Consider the following 18,337-nt stretch of genomic DNA (forward strand, 5'->3'; position numbering starts at 1 on the left):
CTTATCTCCCTGAAGTACCAGTGGAGCAGATCGAAGACGGTGAATCTTATCTCCATGTAGCAGTAATGGAGCAGATTTAAGTCACCAGTCTTATCTCCCTGAAGTTGCAGTAGAGCAGACTGAAGATAGCAAATTCAATTTCCTTGAAATTATAGTGGAGCAGATTGAAGCTATAAATTACAGATCTTACCTCGCTGAAGTTGTAGTAGAGCAGATAAAAACAAACCTTATCTCCTTGAAGTCGCAGTGAAGCAGGTTGAAATTACAAGTTTTATCTTCCTGAAGTCGCAATGAAGCAGACTGAAAATGTAGAGTGGATTGAAATCACAATTCCTATACCCATGAAAATGCAGTGGGTTGGAACGGGGCTACTTGAAGAAGATGAGCATAAAGAAGCTGAGATGTGGCAAGACCGGGAAAAATTGGCCTTTTTGAGGTCTTTGCTCCATTCTCGTTACACGACAACAAGCAAAGAGGGGCAGCTGTAAGACCAATTTTAGCCCAGGCCCAGATTACAAAATAAAACAAATTTAAACCAAAAAATAATTAAGGTCCAATGTCCCTTTTACAAATATCAGGGCCCAAACCAAAATCAAAGCCCAAACTAACCCAAACTAGATTAAACCCAACATCAGGCCCAAACAAATAACCCAAATTCATCTAACCCTAACCCAAATTCTAGCCCAAAACCTAAAAACATGTCAGCAAACCCTAGCCACCCTAGCCTCCACTACCCACGTCCTCCACCACCGTTCACCACGCACGTCCGCCTCCACGTCGCCAAGTCCGTCTCCACGTCGCCATACCTGCGAGAAAAATGCAGCAAAGGAAAAAGCTTTGTTGTATTTTCGGGTATAAAAACCCAAACAATTATTGTATTTTGAGAGATTTTTTTTTCCCTTTACAATCAATATATAAAAAAAAGGAGAAAATTCAAAAGGAATATAGCAGAGGCAGAGAAGCAAACAAATTTAGAGGTGTTCCACTTTTTTTTAAATTTGTTATGTTATTTTTTTTACGGTTATATATATATATTTATAGTAATAAAAAATAAAAAAAGGAAAAGGATTTTACCTGTTTTGATAGCCGAAAAAAGAAAATTTTTAATTTTTTTAGTCGCCGTGGACGGCGGTGCCGTCGCCAGCGACTGGCGACCGGAGCCGTAGCACTTGACCGGAGCGATGTTGGAGAGGAGAGGGGCTTCAGAGAATTTGAGAGTGGTTTTTTAGTTTTTTTTTTTTTTTGGTGAATGGGGAAAGAATGAAAATTTTTAAAAAATCTTAACTTATATAGGCCCCCAAAACGACATCGTTTTGGGACTGGCCTTAAAAGCCCAAAACGATGTCGTTTTTCCCTTGACCCATCCGACCCTACCCTCTCCAGCCTAGATCCGCGTGTTTTTAATTGAAAGGGCTAATTACGCATTTAGCCCTTCCGCTTTTTTATAACTTTGCGATTAAGTTCTATTTATTTCTAATTTGGCCCAATAATTTTCCTTCTGTTTTAATTTGGCCCCGCGCAAGGTGATGTGTTTTGGAGGGAGGGGATATTTACTTTCCCAGTCCCTCCACTTCGAAAATAAGACAATATTTCGTGTTTGGGAATTCGAGAAATCGTGCCCTAACGTGTTGGGTTTCGATTTACTGTTTGACCAAATAACCGAATATCCTTTTGAAATTTCAATGCATGAATTTTGGAAATCATGAAATGATCTTGGTTTCGAGGGTTTGAATTGTCGTATTCTAACGTACTGGATGTGATATTTTATTCCTTCGGAACAAGAGAATCTTAGCATCCAATTTGGGTATATTCAAACACTTTTAAATGGGATTGTATTCTAAAATCTTTTCAAATTTTCGACATTAAAACATTAATTAATTGATTAGGTACCAATTTTGGGCATTACGAGGGTACTAACTCCTCCGCATACGTAACCGACTCCCGAACCCTTTTTTTCTCGAATTTCGTAGATTCAAAATCATTGTTTTAATAAATCAAAATGTTTTATTAAAATGATCAATCTCAAGGTGATCCGATCACACCTCGAAAAAGATCGGTGGTAACTCCATATTTTGTTTTAAAGTCGATCCCCCTTTTTCTAAAGATAAAAATGATTTCGACATTAGAAATTTAAGTGGTGCCAACCATTAAGTCCCTCAATCCAAATTTATTACTCATTTTAAGTCTTTTGGATAATTATCTTTGAACCTGAATCATTTTTGTAATTTATTTTTTTTTGGTCATTTGGGTAAAATAACCGAAAATCATTCAATAATTTTTATAAATAATGAGGAAAAGCTCAAGATTATATATATATATATATATATTAATTTATAGAGTATTGTGAAAAGGATAAAACAAAGAGTAGAGAGATATGGAAGGAGATAAAGGAACAGTGTGTGTGACTGGAGGTACTGGGTTCATAGCTTCATGGGTCATCAAGAGCCTTCTTCAGGAGGGTTACTCTGTTCGTACAACTGTTAGGGCTGATCCAGGTAACACTACTTAATTTACTCAAAATAACAAGGAACACTTTTTCTTTTGAACCATCACAATGTATAAGCAGATCCATTTAAATATATCAGTTTCAGGCTGAGAATATTAATATTTTGAGCAACTGGACATGATTTACCCCCACTTTCCTGCAAGGAAAAAAAAAAAAAAAAGAATCCTCACACCCCAATTTTCTTTTCTTTTGATGGTTTCTAAGAAGTGCATGTTTAGACTTTAGGTGTGTTTTATTTTATTTTCCTAAAGAGTGGTTTGACATGTGAGCAGAAAACAGAAGGGACCTTAGTTTCCTCACAAGTCTACCAGGAGCAGCCGAAAAGCTGAAAATCCTGAGTGCAGATCTTAGTGACCCCAACAGTTTCGATGCAGCCATTGAAGGAACCAAGGCAGTGCTCCATGTTGCCACTCCTGTCGATTTCCAAAACAAAGAATCTGAAGAAGCAATAACTGAGAGGTCAATAAATGGAGCAGTAGGCATCTTGAAGGCATGCTTAAGATCAAAAACAGTGAAGAGAGTTGTATATACTTCAAGTGCATCCACTGTTGTTTTCAATGGCCAAGAAATGGACATGATGGATGAGAGTTTCTGGACTGATGTGGATTTCGTTAGACAAAAATTAAGCCCAAACGCACATTCTTACATTATTTCTAAGACATGGACAGAAAGGGCGGCTCTTGAATTTGGTGCACAACATGGATTGGATGTGGTGACAGTGATTCCTAGTTTTGTTGTAGGCCCTTTCATATGCCCCAAGTTCCCTGGTTCAGTGCGCACATCATTGGCTCTGGTCTTAGGTACAAGCTTGCTAGTTGTCTCATGAAGAATTTCTTCAATTGGTTGGGTTGTTTTTGATTCAGTAATATTTCTCTGTTTCAACCTAAATAAACATCTTAATAACCTCATTTCTAAAATCATTACTTTGATGATAATGTTTGAAAATACACAGTTTTATACTGAGAAAATGCAGTGCACTAAGACGAGGAAGCTGAATAATGTGTACAGGGAACCAATCTGAATATAGTTTCCTTCTGAATTTTTCAATGGTGCATGTTGATGACGTGGCAAGGGCACATATATTCCTGCTTGAATATCCAGATGCAAAAGGAAGATACAATTGTTCTTCCGACACCATAAGCCTTGAGAAGTTGTCTGAATTTCTTGGTGGCAAATACCCAGAGTTCCCAATTCCATCATCAGAGTGAGTGCCTGTGCATCTTTCTAAAACTTGCATTATAAAACAAGTCCAACAATCGTTATGTGTGTTGCAGATCCTTGGGAGAAATCAAAGGTATGAAATGTCCTGGTTTGTCATCAAAGAAACTGTTGGAAACAGGTTTCGAATTCAAGAATGGGGTGGAGGAAATGTTTGATGGAGCCATTCAGTGCTGCAAGGAAAGAGGATATCTCTAGTTACCCAAATTTACCATCTCTACTATGCAAATAATGGAGGGATTAATATATTTTGTTCGTGAGTTAGGATTTTGATTTCGGGTATGGGTTTGTGTGTTTAATATATTTATGTTTATTTTCTCTATACTGTATTCTTATTTGTTTCCTCAATTAGTGAAAAACCGAAGTCTATTTTGTTCGTAATTTTTATCCTCTCAAAAGGAATTTTCTACATAAACGTTTGTGCATTTGATCTTTTCAATTTTATTTGTTCGTTACTTATACGAATTAATCTAAACATAATCAAAACTCCAAGACTCATTATTTAAATCTAAGTACAGCCTCAAATTCCTTTTTAATGTTTTCAACTTTGTTATTGTGAAGTGTGGACAGCCAAATGTTCTAAAACAATGGCTCAAGATGAATATTGATGTGGTATTTGGATGCTCTAATTTTATACCAACTTGTTTGAATAAAACTAAGAAGCAATCAAACAAAACTTATAAAAAAGGAAGAAAAGTAGAGTTCAACATAACTAAAAATTCAAATTGAAATTGAAAAGTGTTTGAAAATTATCAGGAGAAAATATTTTAAAATTTTTATAGTATTTGTCTATTTTTTAATAAAATAAAATGTTAATTTTAAATATAATATTATAAAGTATAGAATTTAATGGGGATAAAAAATAATTTCATTAAAAAATACTTTTCCAAATTCGAAAGTTAAAAGTTCTGACTTTTTAATTTGAGTTAAAATATTAATTCAAAATCAAGATTTGATTTAAAAATTGTTTCTTTAGATTTTAAATTAGATATGAATTTGAAAATTGTTTTTCTAACTTCAAATATGGTAAACAAAGCCTATAGGCTAAAAATGTCAAGGTCCCCTTATTAAATTAGTCTACTTATTATTAAATAGATTAATTTAATCTCTGTGTTTAAAGGAAAATCAAGTAAGATTAAATTGGAATAGAATTAATCTTTACTATTTAATAGAGTTAATATTTTTAAAATTTTTATGATTTTATAAATAAAATTTATTGTTTGAAATTGAACTGCAATTGAAACAAACAATTTTCAAACCACTTTTTATACAATAAATATTATCTATATTATAATTTAGACTTATTTTATTCTTTTAATAAAATAAATACTAAATTCATCTATTTAATAATAAATTAACTAATTTAATTCGACGAGTATAATGCCGGACCTCCTGAAACATGTGAGCGACAGTTTAATCCTTTGTACGTGGCATCAAACCGTAATCCGAATATTTGGTACTTCAAGCTTCAATGTTTTGAACCTTTAACTTGGGCCGAACTTGATTCTAAAATGATCTTTCACTTGGACCTGCACCGCCAACATTTGAGACCTTTCAATTTTGGACCTTTTGAAGCGTTTAGATTTTTCTGATTCAAACTTGGCTTGGATTTTCATATTTGGACTTGGTTTGTTTTATTGTCCTTCAATACAATCAATTTCAATTCAAGGAAAAAAATCTGATTTTTATGGTTCATATCGTCTCCAACCTTCAAACTGAATGTATCATTGAGCTCAGATAATTTTCAAAAACTTGGATTTAGTCCCTTAATTGAAAACAAAAATTAATTCTCAAATAGTAACAATGATTCCCTAACTTGGGTTCTTGATTTCACAGACCCTTATCAAAAGTTTAAAGAAATTTTTTATGACGATATCAAAACAATTTATATTTTTACCTCTTCTTTTTCGATAGACACCTTTCTAATTGTCATAATCGAACACATCTTGGTGGATTGTGGTCTATCTAATTGAAAGGGGATTGAACAAATGATGGATATGTTCATTCTTAATCTTACGTAGTGTGGAGCTCTGCTCCTAGTATATTATATATATGTAGGGATAAGAAAAACCAACAAAACTACTAATGACACCAAGCAGCATCCCAAGGTTCCTCTTCCACATTAAAAAAAAAAAAAACATATCAAGTCTATATTATTCCCTAACATCAGATAAATCCAGATAAGGTTAAGCGCAATCTGAAATCAAGAAAATAGTTTCAATTCAGACAACAGGCACAGAGTAGAAAATCAATCAATCTTTGCGAAGATCCATGTATTCCCGGCGGATCCCATCAGCATTTATGACAACGATTTCAAGTTTGTCTCCCTGTTTGCTCATTACCAAAGAAAAAAAAAAAGTTATGAGATTGATTCACATTATTAGCAACAATTCAAACAAGAGCAATAGGAAAACTGGTACAAGCCCTAGTGTCATTTATCATCAGCTGGTAGCAAATATGAGCTTACTTATATCAGATACTCTCAACTCCGAGTAATAATCAGCATTTCGTGCAGACAACAGAATGCTTTCAAATTTTCTATAAATTAAATATTCCTCACACTAAATAACCATACATGATGCCACCTAATTGCAAATAAAAAACACTATTCTCATGAAGATCTAACTGAAATCTAGCAATTATAAGAAAGATAGCAATACAAGAAGACATAAGGAGATATAATAAATTAGAAGCAGACTTGGTTCGATAGACACTAATCAATATCTGCTGTTCCCAGAAATAAAAGACTTCCATCTTTATATGAACTAAATAAAATAAAACTCACGGTGTATATATCTCTTTCGGATGCCGAAGCAAAAACAGTTTTTACTAAATCAATAGCTTCAGCTTCTGCAAGTGGAGTAACAGCATCCTGAAACAAACAACAGTTTTGAGATATATATATATATATGGCATAAGGTAAATGAATCAGACATAAAATAATCAAAAGTAGGAGCAACCTGGGCAGGCAACAGAAGCGGGCTTGGAGATTTCAGTTGGTTATCCAAGAAAGGCATGATAAGTGTTGAACCAGATCCTTGAGAGCTGTATCCAACTTTCTCATAGGAACCAACAGCATCATATGTGAAGACACAACCCTTTCCTAATTGGTTTAACATTAGACTATTCAATTCCTATTCATATTAGAATGGAAGGCTTAAAACTAGCAACTAAGGCTCAAGGCAGATTACCTTCATTATCGAGACCACCCAAAACATTAAAAGAATAATAAGGAAAGAAGCGCTTGTAATAAAGGGTGTTGGACAGCAGTTGGGCCATTGCCGGGCAGCTCATTTGCTTGTTGTGCTGATGCTGATAAATCTGAATTTTGAGAAGCACCATCAAAATTATATATTTATTATATCAGCTGCAGAAGACGTTTACCAGTACTACTGATCATGATCTTGTCCTTAAATTTCTAATCTACGTCAAAATCTAAAAAGAACACCTGTCTTTTGAAATTATTGTAGTACACTTGTTTAGGCAAAAAAGAAAGTGAAGCTAACATTCAAACTCAAAACAAATGTTCCATCATATTCCCCGAAAATTGAAAGCTTACCAAGTGCCTAGCTGCCAGATGCTTTTGTAAAGCCTTCACGTCAGCTTGAAATCCTGAGGATGCCATAACACATTTATCTGCTCTGCAATGTAAAAGTAAAAGGCACTGATTAGAAACTGAAAAGAAGAAAGACAGAAAAAAGCAGAAAAAAATTTCAAGTCAAGTTATTTCTATTAACACTTAAAATTCACCAACTAAAGTGCCATTGTTTAAATATTTACCATTCTCTTCCAAATATGAATACAGCAGATCATAGTCCATTCTTATCCTTTTCTTTACTAAACTATCTTGTCATGAAAACAAGTATCTTCCTTCCCTCTACAGTTCCATAGCAATAAAAATATCACTCAAATAGCCATCATCAAACATATGACCATCGCTAGCCGGAAAACAAGCGAATTCTATACCTTTCCTTTAACTGTAAAATCAATTATAGCGTCCTTTCTTTTCAACCGTTGGAGGCAAAAGTACCTTTAAACATCCCTTGGACAACAAACATTTTTAGCAAATTTCAAAAATTTCTTAGTTTCTAACCAAGAATCGGCCTTCTATTCAACGCAGCTAACCAGTAATTAAAAATTAAAACTTGACATTCCTGTTAATTAGGACTTTAAAAATTCTTATGCAAGAAAAATAAATGCCTCTTTAAAAAAAATAAAAAAAAAATCATAGGCTATCACCTTCAGAATAAATTATTAGATACCTTCCACATCAATGTTCTATTACTTTCAGAAATTTTTCTAGTTCATTTTTCCATGTAAAAATCAAGATATTGCACTCAACAACTTACAATTTACAGATTTTTGAGTAGTCACGGGTGAGAATATTGTAACCCGTCGACATCCGAGTATCAGCAGCGATTACACAGTAATCGGCGCCTGCAACTGCAACGCAAGATCTGCAAATTACATCCAAAAAAAGAAAAGCATAACATTAACATCAATAAATAACGAAACCAAATTGAAAAAAGAAGAAGAAGAAGAAGAAGAAGAAGAAGCGTGATTTATAGGTTGAGAGGAAAAAAGAAAGTACCCTCCATTGTTGTCGTAAGGTGACCAGTTAGCTTGCTCCTTAGGCATGGTGAAAGAGTAAAGGTCGACCGAAGAGAAAATAAAGACTGCACAATTTGAGAGAACTTTTATTCCGCAGATTTATTTTTGGCTTCGCGAACAAGAATTTTTTTTTTTTTCAAAAAAGAACTTTTAGGGGTTTGGATCGGGTTTTAGGCCCATAGAGCCTAAACCCAAGCCATTTCGACCTGACACTATCATATTCGGACGTTTGTGAAAATGCTCAATAAAAGAGATTTTTTTTTCTTTTGGTTGAAAAGAAATTCAATTAAGAGGTAGTTTTTTTTTTTTCGGTTGAAAAATAGTTTTCAAAAGAGTTTTTCAAAAGTGAGATAGAAAAGTTTTGTAAAAAAATATTGTTTATTAAATTTTAGTGTTCTTTATTGTTGTCAAAAATTTTGGTTGAAGGTTAAAATGTTTTTTAACATCATAGTAGAAAGTTAAAATTTAGTTTAGTAATATGATGTTTAAATAATTCAATATAAAGATATATAAAGTATAATTTTAAACACTTTTAAGTAATTAATATAAATTATTTGTAATATTAATGATGTATAAAATATTTTAAAACTTAAACATAATATTAAACTATTTAAATAATTTAATATAACGATAAATGAAATATTTAAATAATTTAATATAATGATACATAAATTATAATTTAATTTATTTTTTTATATACTTTTTGCTTCCAAACGCAAAAATCAAAATCACCTAAATCTCAGCTTTTGTGTTTGACTTTTCCACCACAATTTTGACTCCAAAAGCTAATTGTTCTTTATTGCTTTTGTGGAAATATGCCTCGCATTTCGATCAAAACAGTCAGTGACATTGCAACAAGGGAAGACTCATCGTCCCGATGAGTAGCCCACGTCACGATGAGAAGAAGACTTTTATCCCGACGACACAATCATTCTTCGTCCCGACAATGCAAAAGCCACATCACGATGTGACGACGTGTTCCTCAAGTTTCTCAATTTTCTTCTCTCAATTAAACTTTGTTTTAGTTTTCCACTTAAATTCTGATTAACTTAGGGATATTCTAGTCATAAATATTACGAATTTTAACCTATAAATAGGCTTTAGTTACTATAAGTTTAAACAATATAAAAAATATACGGATTAAGAGAATTATATGTTTTGAGTTTGAAAGATTTTTTCAGGGTTTCGAGTTTTTTTCTTTTGATTCTCTGCATCTTTGTACTCATTTTATATATTAGTGAAATCTCCTTTTGCCTATGGTTTTTTAATCCTCTTTTAAGGATTTTTTTCACGTAAAATTTGTGTTCAACCTTTTCAATTTTTTTGTTTATTTTACCTGTTCATTGTTTAAACAAGTTTGTCCCCAACAAACTTGTAACACTCAGTTTTGGCGGGTCCTAAGTTCTAGTGAGTAGGCTGGGAGTAATCTGTGAAAAGCGACTCTATCCGCCCAATTGTTGTTCTTGATGTATAGAGCGCATAGTAGACTTTAGAATATTATGTAAGGATTGAATTTAGAATGTGTTGAGTTGCAAGAAGAAAATAGATTAGTAAGAGTATTGAGGATTTTTGGTTAATTAGGTTATCGCCGGAAGTATTATACTCCAAGTTCATTAAGTTAGTGTGCTAGTTACGTTATAAACGATTTGGCTAGAAATTAATAGAATAGATGAATCAAGTGTATAAATTTATTGAATTTTCATATAGGTTCTCTCTATAGCTGTAAACTATTTATAAATGTAGTTTTGGAAGTTTGTGACACGTGTCAAGTTCCAATAGAGACTTAAGTTATATTTATAGATATTTAGGCTAAAGAAAGGGAGAGTTTTTCTTCTTCCTTCTTGAAAAGTGTTGCTATTTGAATCTTAAAGAACCAACAATATTTCTTTCTATTTAGGTTGGAGTTGTAGATTTGGATTTTTATCAGTGATTACTCCATGTTAAGGTAAATATTACGACTCTTTATGTTAAAGTTATGAAAGAGTAAGTCTATTAGAGTTGCATGAACAGTAAGATGAAGAAATAAGGTTTTGTATGAGGTTTATCTGTGTTTGAGATGAAGATAAGTAGTATGCGAATGAGTTTTAATGGTGTTCTTATACCTTGTAAGCAGCGTTTTCTATTATTCTCGTGTTAGATGTTTGATCTAGAGCTTTAAATTACAATCGGTGAGAATCAGGTGAGTTCTATACTAGCTCATACACATATACTGTTCATATTGTGAGTCTTTGTAAATTGTTTTTCATAAATGTTTTGTATTGTTTTGTAACACTCGAGATTTAAACTCAGTGAATCAGGTTAGGTCAAGGGAGTCACAAAACTGGTACCAGAGCTTAGTTCAATTTTCACATTCAACCCATTCAGAGATTGCAATGACAATGTTCGATATTGAAAAGTTCGACAGAATTACAAATTTCAGTTTATGGCAAGTTTGGATGATAACAATACTGGTTCAAAATGGTCTGAACAAAGTCGTTACAGGGAAGAAGTCTCCGGATATAAATCATTTAGAATGGGAAGAGCTTGATGAAAAGGGCTTTATTTGCTATTCAGTTATGCCTCACGAATAATGTGTTCTAGGAGGTTCTAATGGAGAAAATAGCGTCTGTTTTTTGGAGGAAACTAGAAGTCTTATATATGAAAAAATCTCTGGCCAACATTCAGAATGGTTGAAAGTAAGTCTATTAGAACTCACATTAGTGAATTTGTTACCCTTCTAAATGACCTAAAGAATCTCAAAATAGATATCAATGATGAGGATCAGGCTATGTTGTTGTTATGTTCTTTGCCTTCTTCTTACAAAAAATTCAGGGAAACTTTGATTTATGGGGGAGATAACCTCTCATTCGAGGATGTAAAGTGAAATCTATTGAGCAAACATAAACTTGATAACAAGTTAGGCCCAAATAAGAAGTCAGACGGGAAAGCCTCAGTCATTGTTGCAAGAGGCAAACAACAATCTAGAAAGTTAGATCGAAGCAGGTCTAGGGTAAGATCAAAATCTAGAAATCGAGACAAATAACGTGACTATTGTAAGAAGATAGGCCACATTAAAGCACAATGTTACAAACTTCAGAATAAAAATAAAAGGTGGCTGAAAACAATGGAAAAGGTAAGCAGAAAGCAGAACTTGCTAATGCTAGTGTAACCGAAGAAAGAGATGATGATTTCTAGTTGGTTTCTACGATCGAAACCTCCAAACTTACTTCCAAATGGATCTTAGATTCTGTAACACCCCAAAATAGAGCCTAAGATTTTTAGGGGTATCTTAGAAATTTTAGCCTTAGAGTGTTCAAAATTTTGCGGCATGATATATCGGTAATATTTTATATTATGGTTTTTGGAAAATCAAATCAATTTTTGAAAAAATATTTTGGAAACATTTAATTTTAGAAAATGGATTAATTTGTAACAAAGACAAAATTGTGAGCATTTATGTTGCAGTTTTACCAATTTTAAAATTGAACCTAAAAATCACCCTACCTACAGTTTTGAGGTTACTTCTTCTCTTTTGCTTGTTAGTGTCGCCCCTTGTTCTCCCAACCTCTCATCCTTTATTTTCTTTGTTAATTTTTCACTCTTTTGATTTCCATCATTCCCTAAGTATTAAATCTTCATAAATCTTTAAGAAAACACCCCAAAACTTTATAAAATCCATCATCTTCTTCACGTGTGAGTTTTCTGGGTTTTCGATAAAATCTTTGTTTTTCTTCCATCAAAGGTAACTATTCATCTACCTATAAGTTTTTAATGTTAATTAGTCTTTAAAATTGAATTATTAGCCATTAAATCTCATGTTTTGATTAAAAGCCGAAAATAGAGTCGTTAATGGTAAATTTTGGGATTTTGAACAAAAATATGGTTTCAAAGAATTTTTCAATTAGTTTTGACATGATTAAGAGGTTTCTAAACTTGTTTTGAATTTTCGATAAAGATTTCTTGATTTTTAATGAGTTTTCAGAAAATAGCCATAAAACATGTCGAAAAAGTCGATACCATGAATTGAGTATTTTAGTATAGTTTAAAGATTGAAAACTAGTCATATGTGAATTATAAGATGATCAGAATTGGTTTTAGGTGAAAAGACTGCATATAAATCGAGATATTCGAATTTAAAGTTTTTTATGTTAAAGGTTTCGATTACATGAGAACTTAGTTTAGGCTTATGTTTTTGATTGCTTGTGGTGAGTCCTTGGCTAATTTTTTAATGTATTATTGTGTGAATTTATTGTGTTAAAGCTTCAGACTCGCTAGGACCATCTGTGAGTTAAGAAATGCTAGTTGAACTTTCGACTTCTTTACGAAAACGTACTGGTGAGTGTTTGGAATAATTACTCATAGACATGAGTCATGTGTTATTTGAGAATTTAGTGGTAGCCTAAACCCCTACTCTAAATTCTGAGTGTAAACTTTATCATATCTATGTTTACCTTGTGATGTATAAGCTTATGTGATTATAAAAATGTGTATAGTGATTAAATGCTATGTCAAGTGATATGTGGTTATGATATCTATTGTGAAAAGTGCAATTGTGTACATGATATAAATATGTGAAATGACAGTGACAGAGTTTTGCTTAAAATGCAAATATGTAGTGATCGTGTTTGGGTAATTAGGAAGCGATATGTGTTTGTTTCCGGATATTTTGGCCTTGTGATCTTGAAACCATTGGATATAGTTGGCATGCCATAGGATTGTGATTACTCACCTATATGTACAGTGATTTTGGGTGTTGAGGCTCTGAGACATGTTAGTGAGGTAAGGGAATGTGAGTTAGCTCCATTCAACGAGACATGTGAGGGGAAATAAGGAGAGTGTTAGCTATATGTTTCACTTATGGGATATATTCAACTCTATAAGTCATTTTGTGTGGTTGGAGATTCGTGTATCCAATGTGTGGTGATAGTGCCCATTTTATCTTTCATACCTCAATAGCCAATTTATCATTATATGTGATTGCGTGAAATATGATACATGATTAATAGAATATGTGTTATGTGATATTGTAAACTCTAAATTATATAGGTTTTTTCTAGTAGTTTTTAGCACATTTTTACTTAAAAATAATACTAATCCCGAGTATTTGTTAATTAATTAAGTAAATTTTGCTTATATTCTAACAATGGACATGAATTTATAAAATATGAAAATTTGTGTTTTATTATGTTAATTTTTGCATAAATTAAATTATTTCATGTTATTTATTAATGTGCTATATTTAATTATGCAATGGGACCATGAAGTTGATTTAATAAAGAGCTTATTATAATTTTGCATGGACATGAACAATTCTACCTTACTTGGATGGCAAAACCATGCAAATTAGGTCATGAAAATGTTGCTTTGACCTAGTGAAAAATGGTGCTACATGGTAGACAAGATTGACTTTTAATGGGTCACAAAACCGTCCAAACAAGGAGAAGAGAAGCTCAATTCAGCAAGGATATTTGGGCAGCAAAAAATTAGCTTTTGGGATAATTATTTGGAGGTCCCTACACTTGGAAAATCATCGACAATTAGCACATTAATTTTGTTCAAGAAATTGTCTACCCTTTGTATGATTCAAGAATGATTTTATTCTTGAATCAAGCAACCAACTCACCCTCCTTTCTATATATTATGGCCGGCCAAAGGTGGGAGAAATCTAAAGGATCTTTGATGCCATATTTAGTAAACTCTTCCACTAACCTCAAGTATAAATACCCACTCCCATCTCACATTTCAGGCATCCCTCATTCATCCTTCATTTAACATTTCTCTTCCATTCTCTCATTCCCTCTCTTCATTCTCACGAATAGCATTCCATATTTCCTTTCTTTCTTAGCCACTAAAACCTTAATAAGATCATCTCTTCGTTGACCACCTTGAAGAGCCATTAGCAAAGGAGTAACACAAGGACGAGAGGAAACTTCTTCAATCGAAGTTCACAAGGCTACAGATTTAAATAGAGTTTATTCTTCCTTTACCTGTTACTTTGATTTTAATCATGTTTTCAATGTGTTTTGTTATTTTGTTATCAACAATGGTAGCTTAAATATGTTTAGCCAGGATGATTGCGCCAATTCAATGAAGTTTGTTTAAATCATGTTTATAGTGTTTGTGCCTCAGCCATTCATGTTTTCAATTAAACTCAAGCATGTATTTCATTCATACGTGATTGGATGCATGGGAATTAGCTGAGCGATCCTAACCAAACAATGGCTAATAGACACAATAGTTGAAAAGTGCATGCTTATAATTTAGATCCTAACCCGACTAAATTAAACATTCATAATAACTGTAATGAGATCTATTATCTTGCATAGTTTTTAGGTTTATGTGATTAAATTGTTTCAAACCTAACCCATCTCTATTACTTCACATGAATTCTAATAAAACCTTAGTTTAATATAATCAATAAAATACATGTTTTAATAAGTAAAAGATTCTGAAAAGACTTAATTTGGTTTCAAACTCATGAAAGATCGAGTTGCCATAGAATATTTTGTAAACATTGTTAAACATGAGAAAAAATGAATTAAGTTGAATGATATAATTATTCTAGCCTATTCATTTATTGGTTTTTGAAATTTGTGTTGTTGCTGCTAAATTCATCTCATACATTTTAATTAATTATCATACCTAGATTAGAATTGCAATGGGGATCATCTTGCATCTAGATAATTTAATTTAGTTTAATCATCCATCACTCGAAATATTGTGTTCTTATTACCAACTTGTAAAACTTTAATTTTGCAATTAATTGATTAACATAGACAGTCCCTATGAAGACGATAACTCTTTTACTTACTTATTACTTGATAACGACTGTATACACTTGCACAAACCTACGCGTTATAGATACATACTTGAATGAGTATGTAAATGTTATTTAAATGAACTAATAGATAATGCATGAAGAGTTATTATATGATGATAGACATAGGAATATTGTAGTTGTATATATATGGTTGTTTTGTGGATGGATGATGACATATTTGCATAATGATTATTTTCTAATCATTCGCTGAGCTTGTTTAAGTTCACCCACTTTTTTCAACATATACAGATTAATGATGCTTCGATGTGAGCGGTGTGGTTTTTCCGAGGGAGTGATCCAAGGAAGACTTGTTAGTATTTCTTAGGTGTTCATTATTTATTGATTTATGTTTTGGGGAATAAGACAATGTGGTAGACTTATTTATAGCCATGCTAGTTCTGAACATTTTGCTAATTTTTACTTTTGCTTATGAGGTTTATGAGTTATAAGTATGCTTAGATTTATAAAAATTGATAATGGCGTCATGTTTTTGGCTCCGACGTATTTCTGACATTTTGAACTGTTAGATTTAGTCGTTTGGATGATTATTTATCAAAGTATTTGATGCATGATGTTTAGAAACTAAATTGGAAGGGACTAAATACTTTTGTATGCTGTATTTTTATGGTATCAGGCAGAGGTACTGATAATCGAGTTTTAAAAATGATACCTCTGTGTTTTGAAATGTGTAGGGAAGTCAAAATAAAGATCTAATGTCGATACCTTTGCTTGAGTATCGATAATCTGGGTAAATATATTGATACTCTATGATAGGTACCGATAATTTTTGACAATATGATTTTTGTGTGAGAAACATAATGCAAGTTTGGTATCGATTTTCCAAGTGGTATCAATACCACTTACAGAAAATATTGATACCCTAAGGTCAGTATCGATTCTTACGTGTTTAAATTTGAAATTTTGCTAAGTGATTCAAATGCTTGAATTTTTAACATGGTTAGTTACATTGATGTATGTCCAGCATGATTTAATGATGATTAATGCACATATGCTTTATAACATGTGCAAATGCTATGATTGACATGTATCAGTTTTAAAATGATGAATATTGTAACGTACAAGTAGTGAGACAGTAGTGTGACATCTTTATATTTGAGCTTGGTGTTCGGGCTAAGTATAGGGTGTTACAGATTCAGGGTGGTCCTATCACATGTGTCCCAATAGGGGCTGGTTCTCCATGTACAGCTCAATTAAAGGTAGCGTTGTGCTGATAGGGACATAGCCCTACGCCGTGTAACATTCGAACGAGGGAGACATGGCCATATCCTTACTCCTGTAACTCACTGAGTAGCCATACACGCCCGTGCACCAGGCCGTGTAACTCACTAACTTGGAACGCTTAAGAATTTCAAATGACACACGGCTATGTGATAGCCCGTGTCTTAGGCCGTGTGAACCCAAAATTTACCTAAAATCATGTCATTTCAAGTCCAATTCATACCTAACCATTCAAACCATTTGGGCACACATTCAAGGGATTCAAACAAGAGAGTACATATACACCCATATTTACAGAGGCATATGTTTGAGTACCCATGCTAGTGTACTCATACAAAATGTCCGGGTTCCCATATTAGTGTACTCATACACCCAAGTACCACAAGAGACCCTAAATACACAAAATGTACGAGTTCCCATATTAGTGTACTCATACACCCAAGTACCACCAGAGCCTCCAAATACATATGTATTTGGGGTCTTTGGTGGTACTTGGGTGTATGAGTACACTAATATGGGAACTCGTACATTCTGTATGAGTATACTAGCATGGGTACTCGAACATATGCCTCTATAAATATGGGTGTATATGTACTCTTTCATTACATATTTACACGTAACAGTCAGCGACACCTGATCGGTTCAGTCTAGCCACCAGTTGGACCATCGACTTGGTTTATATACAGGGTCCAGTTCGACCAGTTTTTGGGTATTGGTATCAGTTTTTGGGCTCCCAAGCCCAATTTACGATCTCGGGTCGAATTTTCAAGTTTAATTACCCATTGGGCCAATTGTCTGACTTGAAAATTGATTTCCAAAAACAACATACTAATTTGATTAATTTAATTTTATTTGATCAAAATTATTTTTTCCAAAAATCACTTAGATTTTTCAAATTAATTTTTTAAGAAAATTCTTTAATCAAATTCTCTAGTTGAATAATTCTCACGAACACCTAATTTAATTCCGCATCGAATAAATCGACTCAATTAAATTATTTCCAAAGTCGTAGAATTTTCTTCTAATTCAAATGCAGTCTGATCGAGCTTTTGTTGAGTTAGTAGAGGGACCAATCAGACATATACAATTAGGCTCTAGTAATTACAATTATGTCCAGAAGTATTGTTCCAATAATTCACAATTACTTAATCATGGAGTCGGTCCAGAAAAAGTACCATGATTGAAAACTCATTATTGTATACTCTTTACGAAAACAATTCATCCAATTGTTTTGTCCAATGACCTCGTCATGTGTGTGTTACCCTCATATGATATCCTTGATTCCTTTGAGTTAAATCCATTCACTTAATACAATACTATTTTATCTCATTGTCACCATTGTGTCTTCTTAATGATTAATATGACCACTGTCAACAAATGGCTGTGACAAATTACTCGTTTGAGAACGAGCAACCCGTGGCCATGTTCCATATTTATCAATCCACACAATGCCAATGAGAGGAGTTAACTCTTTAATTGAGCTATGAATTCCACTGTTACTAGTAAATTCATGCCATACACAAATCATGTACCCAACATACCGGCTATGGGCTCGATAATCTTTAAAGCATAAGCCTCCACTTATATCAAAGCACATGAGTTGCATACACATGGTCAGTGACTAACTTAAGATTTAGGTAAATCACACCATGAACGTCACAAGTGAATTAATTCACAAATGGATTTAGAATTAATTCATCTTGGGTCTAGTCCAATGTATCATTCTACCAATGAATACATTTATGTATTTACCCGTGGAGTCAAATGCTCTGATAGCCAAGACTAGCCATCTCTCCAATTGGAATTGTAGATGACGTAATAATCCTTCTTAGTATTTGAATCAAATGCTCACTTCAATTCATTTGTGAGATTACGGACTTATTTAGATTATCTACTGAAGTAAGTTGTCTTTCTCGCAATGTAAACGTTCTTACAATGCCACTTATCTTCAGTTTGAACTTAGA

At 33.0% G+C, this 18,337-nt stretch overlaps 2 protein-coding genes across 2 annotated transcripts; one reads left to right on the forward strand and one right to left on the reverse strand.

The window, feature by feature from the left end:
* Positions 1-2,309: 2,309 nt before the first annotated feature.
* LOC108470142 (vestitone reductase-like) lies at positions 2,310-4,139 on the forward strand. Its single transcript, XM_017771384.2, has 4 exons — positions 2,310-2,495; positions 2,779-3,306; positions 3,515-3,710; positions 3,781-4,139. The coding sequence occupies exons 1-4, from the start codon at positions 2,375-2,377 to the stop codon at positions 3,920-3,922; spliced, it is 987 nt and encodes a 328-aa protein (XP_017626873.1). The 5' UTR covers positions 2,310-2,374; the 3' UTR covers positions 3,923-4,139.
* A 1,671-nt stretch (positions 4,140-5,810) lies between these two features.
* Positions 5,811-8,476, reverse strand: LOC108469993 (proteasome subunit beta type-1-like). Its single transcript, XM_017771161.2, has 7 exons — positions 8,316-8,476; positions 8,074-8,181; positions 7,284-7,365; positions 6,916-7,045; positions 6,685-6,827; positions 6,510-6,596; positions 5,811-6,051 (listed from the first exon to the last, which is right to left on the reverse strand). Exons 1-7 carry the CDS (start codon positions 8,360-8,362, stop codon positions 5,977-5,979), a joined length of 672 nt encoding a protein of 223 aa, XP_017626650.1. The 5' UTR covers positions 8,363-8,476; the 3' UTR covers positions 5,811-5,976.
* Positions 8,477-18,337: the final 9,861 nt, after the last annotated feature.

This window comes from Gossypium arboreum, chromosome 7 (assembly GCF_025698485.1).
Source record: "Gossypium arboreum isolate Shixiya-1 chromosome 7, ASM2569848v2, whole genome shotgun sequence".
NCBI lineage: Eukaryota > Viridiplantae > Streptophyta > Magnoliopsida > Malvales > Malvaceae > Gossypium > Gossypium arboreum.

Excerpts from the sequence above, each read along its gene's own strand:
- LOC108470142 (XM_017771384.2), top strand. The coding sequence starts at position 2,375 with ATGGAAGGAGATAAAGGAACAGTGTGTGTGACTGGAGGTACTGGGTTC. Across the intron at positions 2,496-2,778 it reads AACTGTTAGGGCTGATCCAG|AAAACAGAAGGGACCTTAGT; the intron begins GTAACACTACTT and ends ACATGTGAGCAG. Across the intron at positions 3,711-3,780 it reads TTCCCAATTCCATCATCAGA|ATCCTTGGGAGAAATCAAAG; the intron begins GTGAGTGCCTGT and ends TGTGTGTTGCAG.
- LOC108469993 (XM_017771161.2), bottom strand. The coding sequence starts at position 8,362 with ATGCCTAAGGAGCAAGCTAACTGGTCACCTTACGACAACAATGGAGG. Across the intron at positions 6,828-6,915 it reads GGGTGGTCTCGATAATGAAG|GAAAGGGTTGTGTCTTCACA; the intron begins GTAATCTGCCTT and ends TAAACCAATTAG. Across the intron at positions 6,597-6,684 it reads CGCTTCTGTTGCCTGCCCAG|GATGCTGTTACTCCACTTGC; the intron begins GTTGCTCCTACT and ends TGTTTGTTTCAG.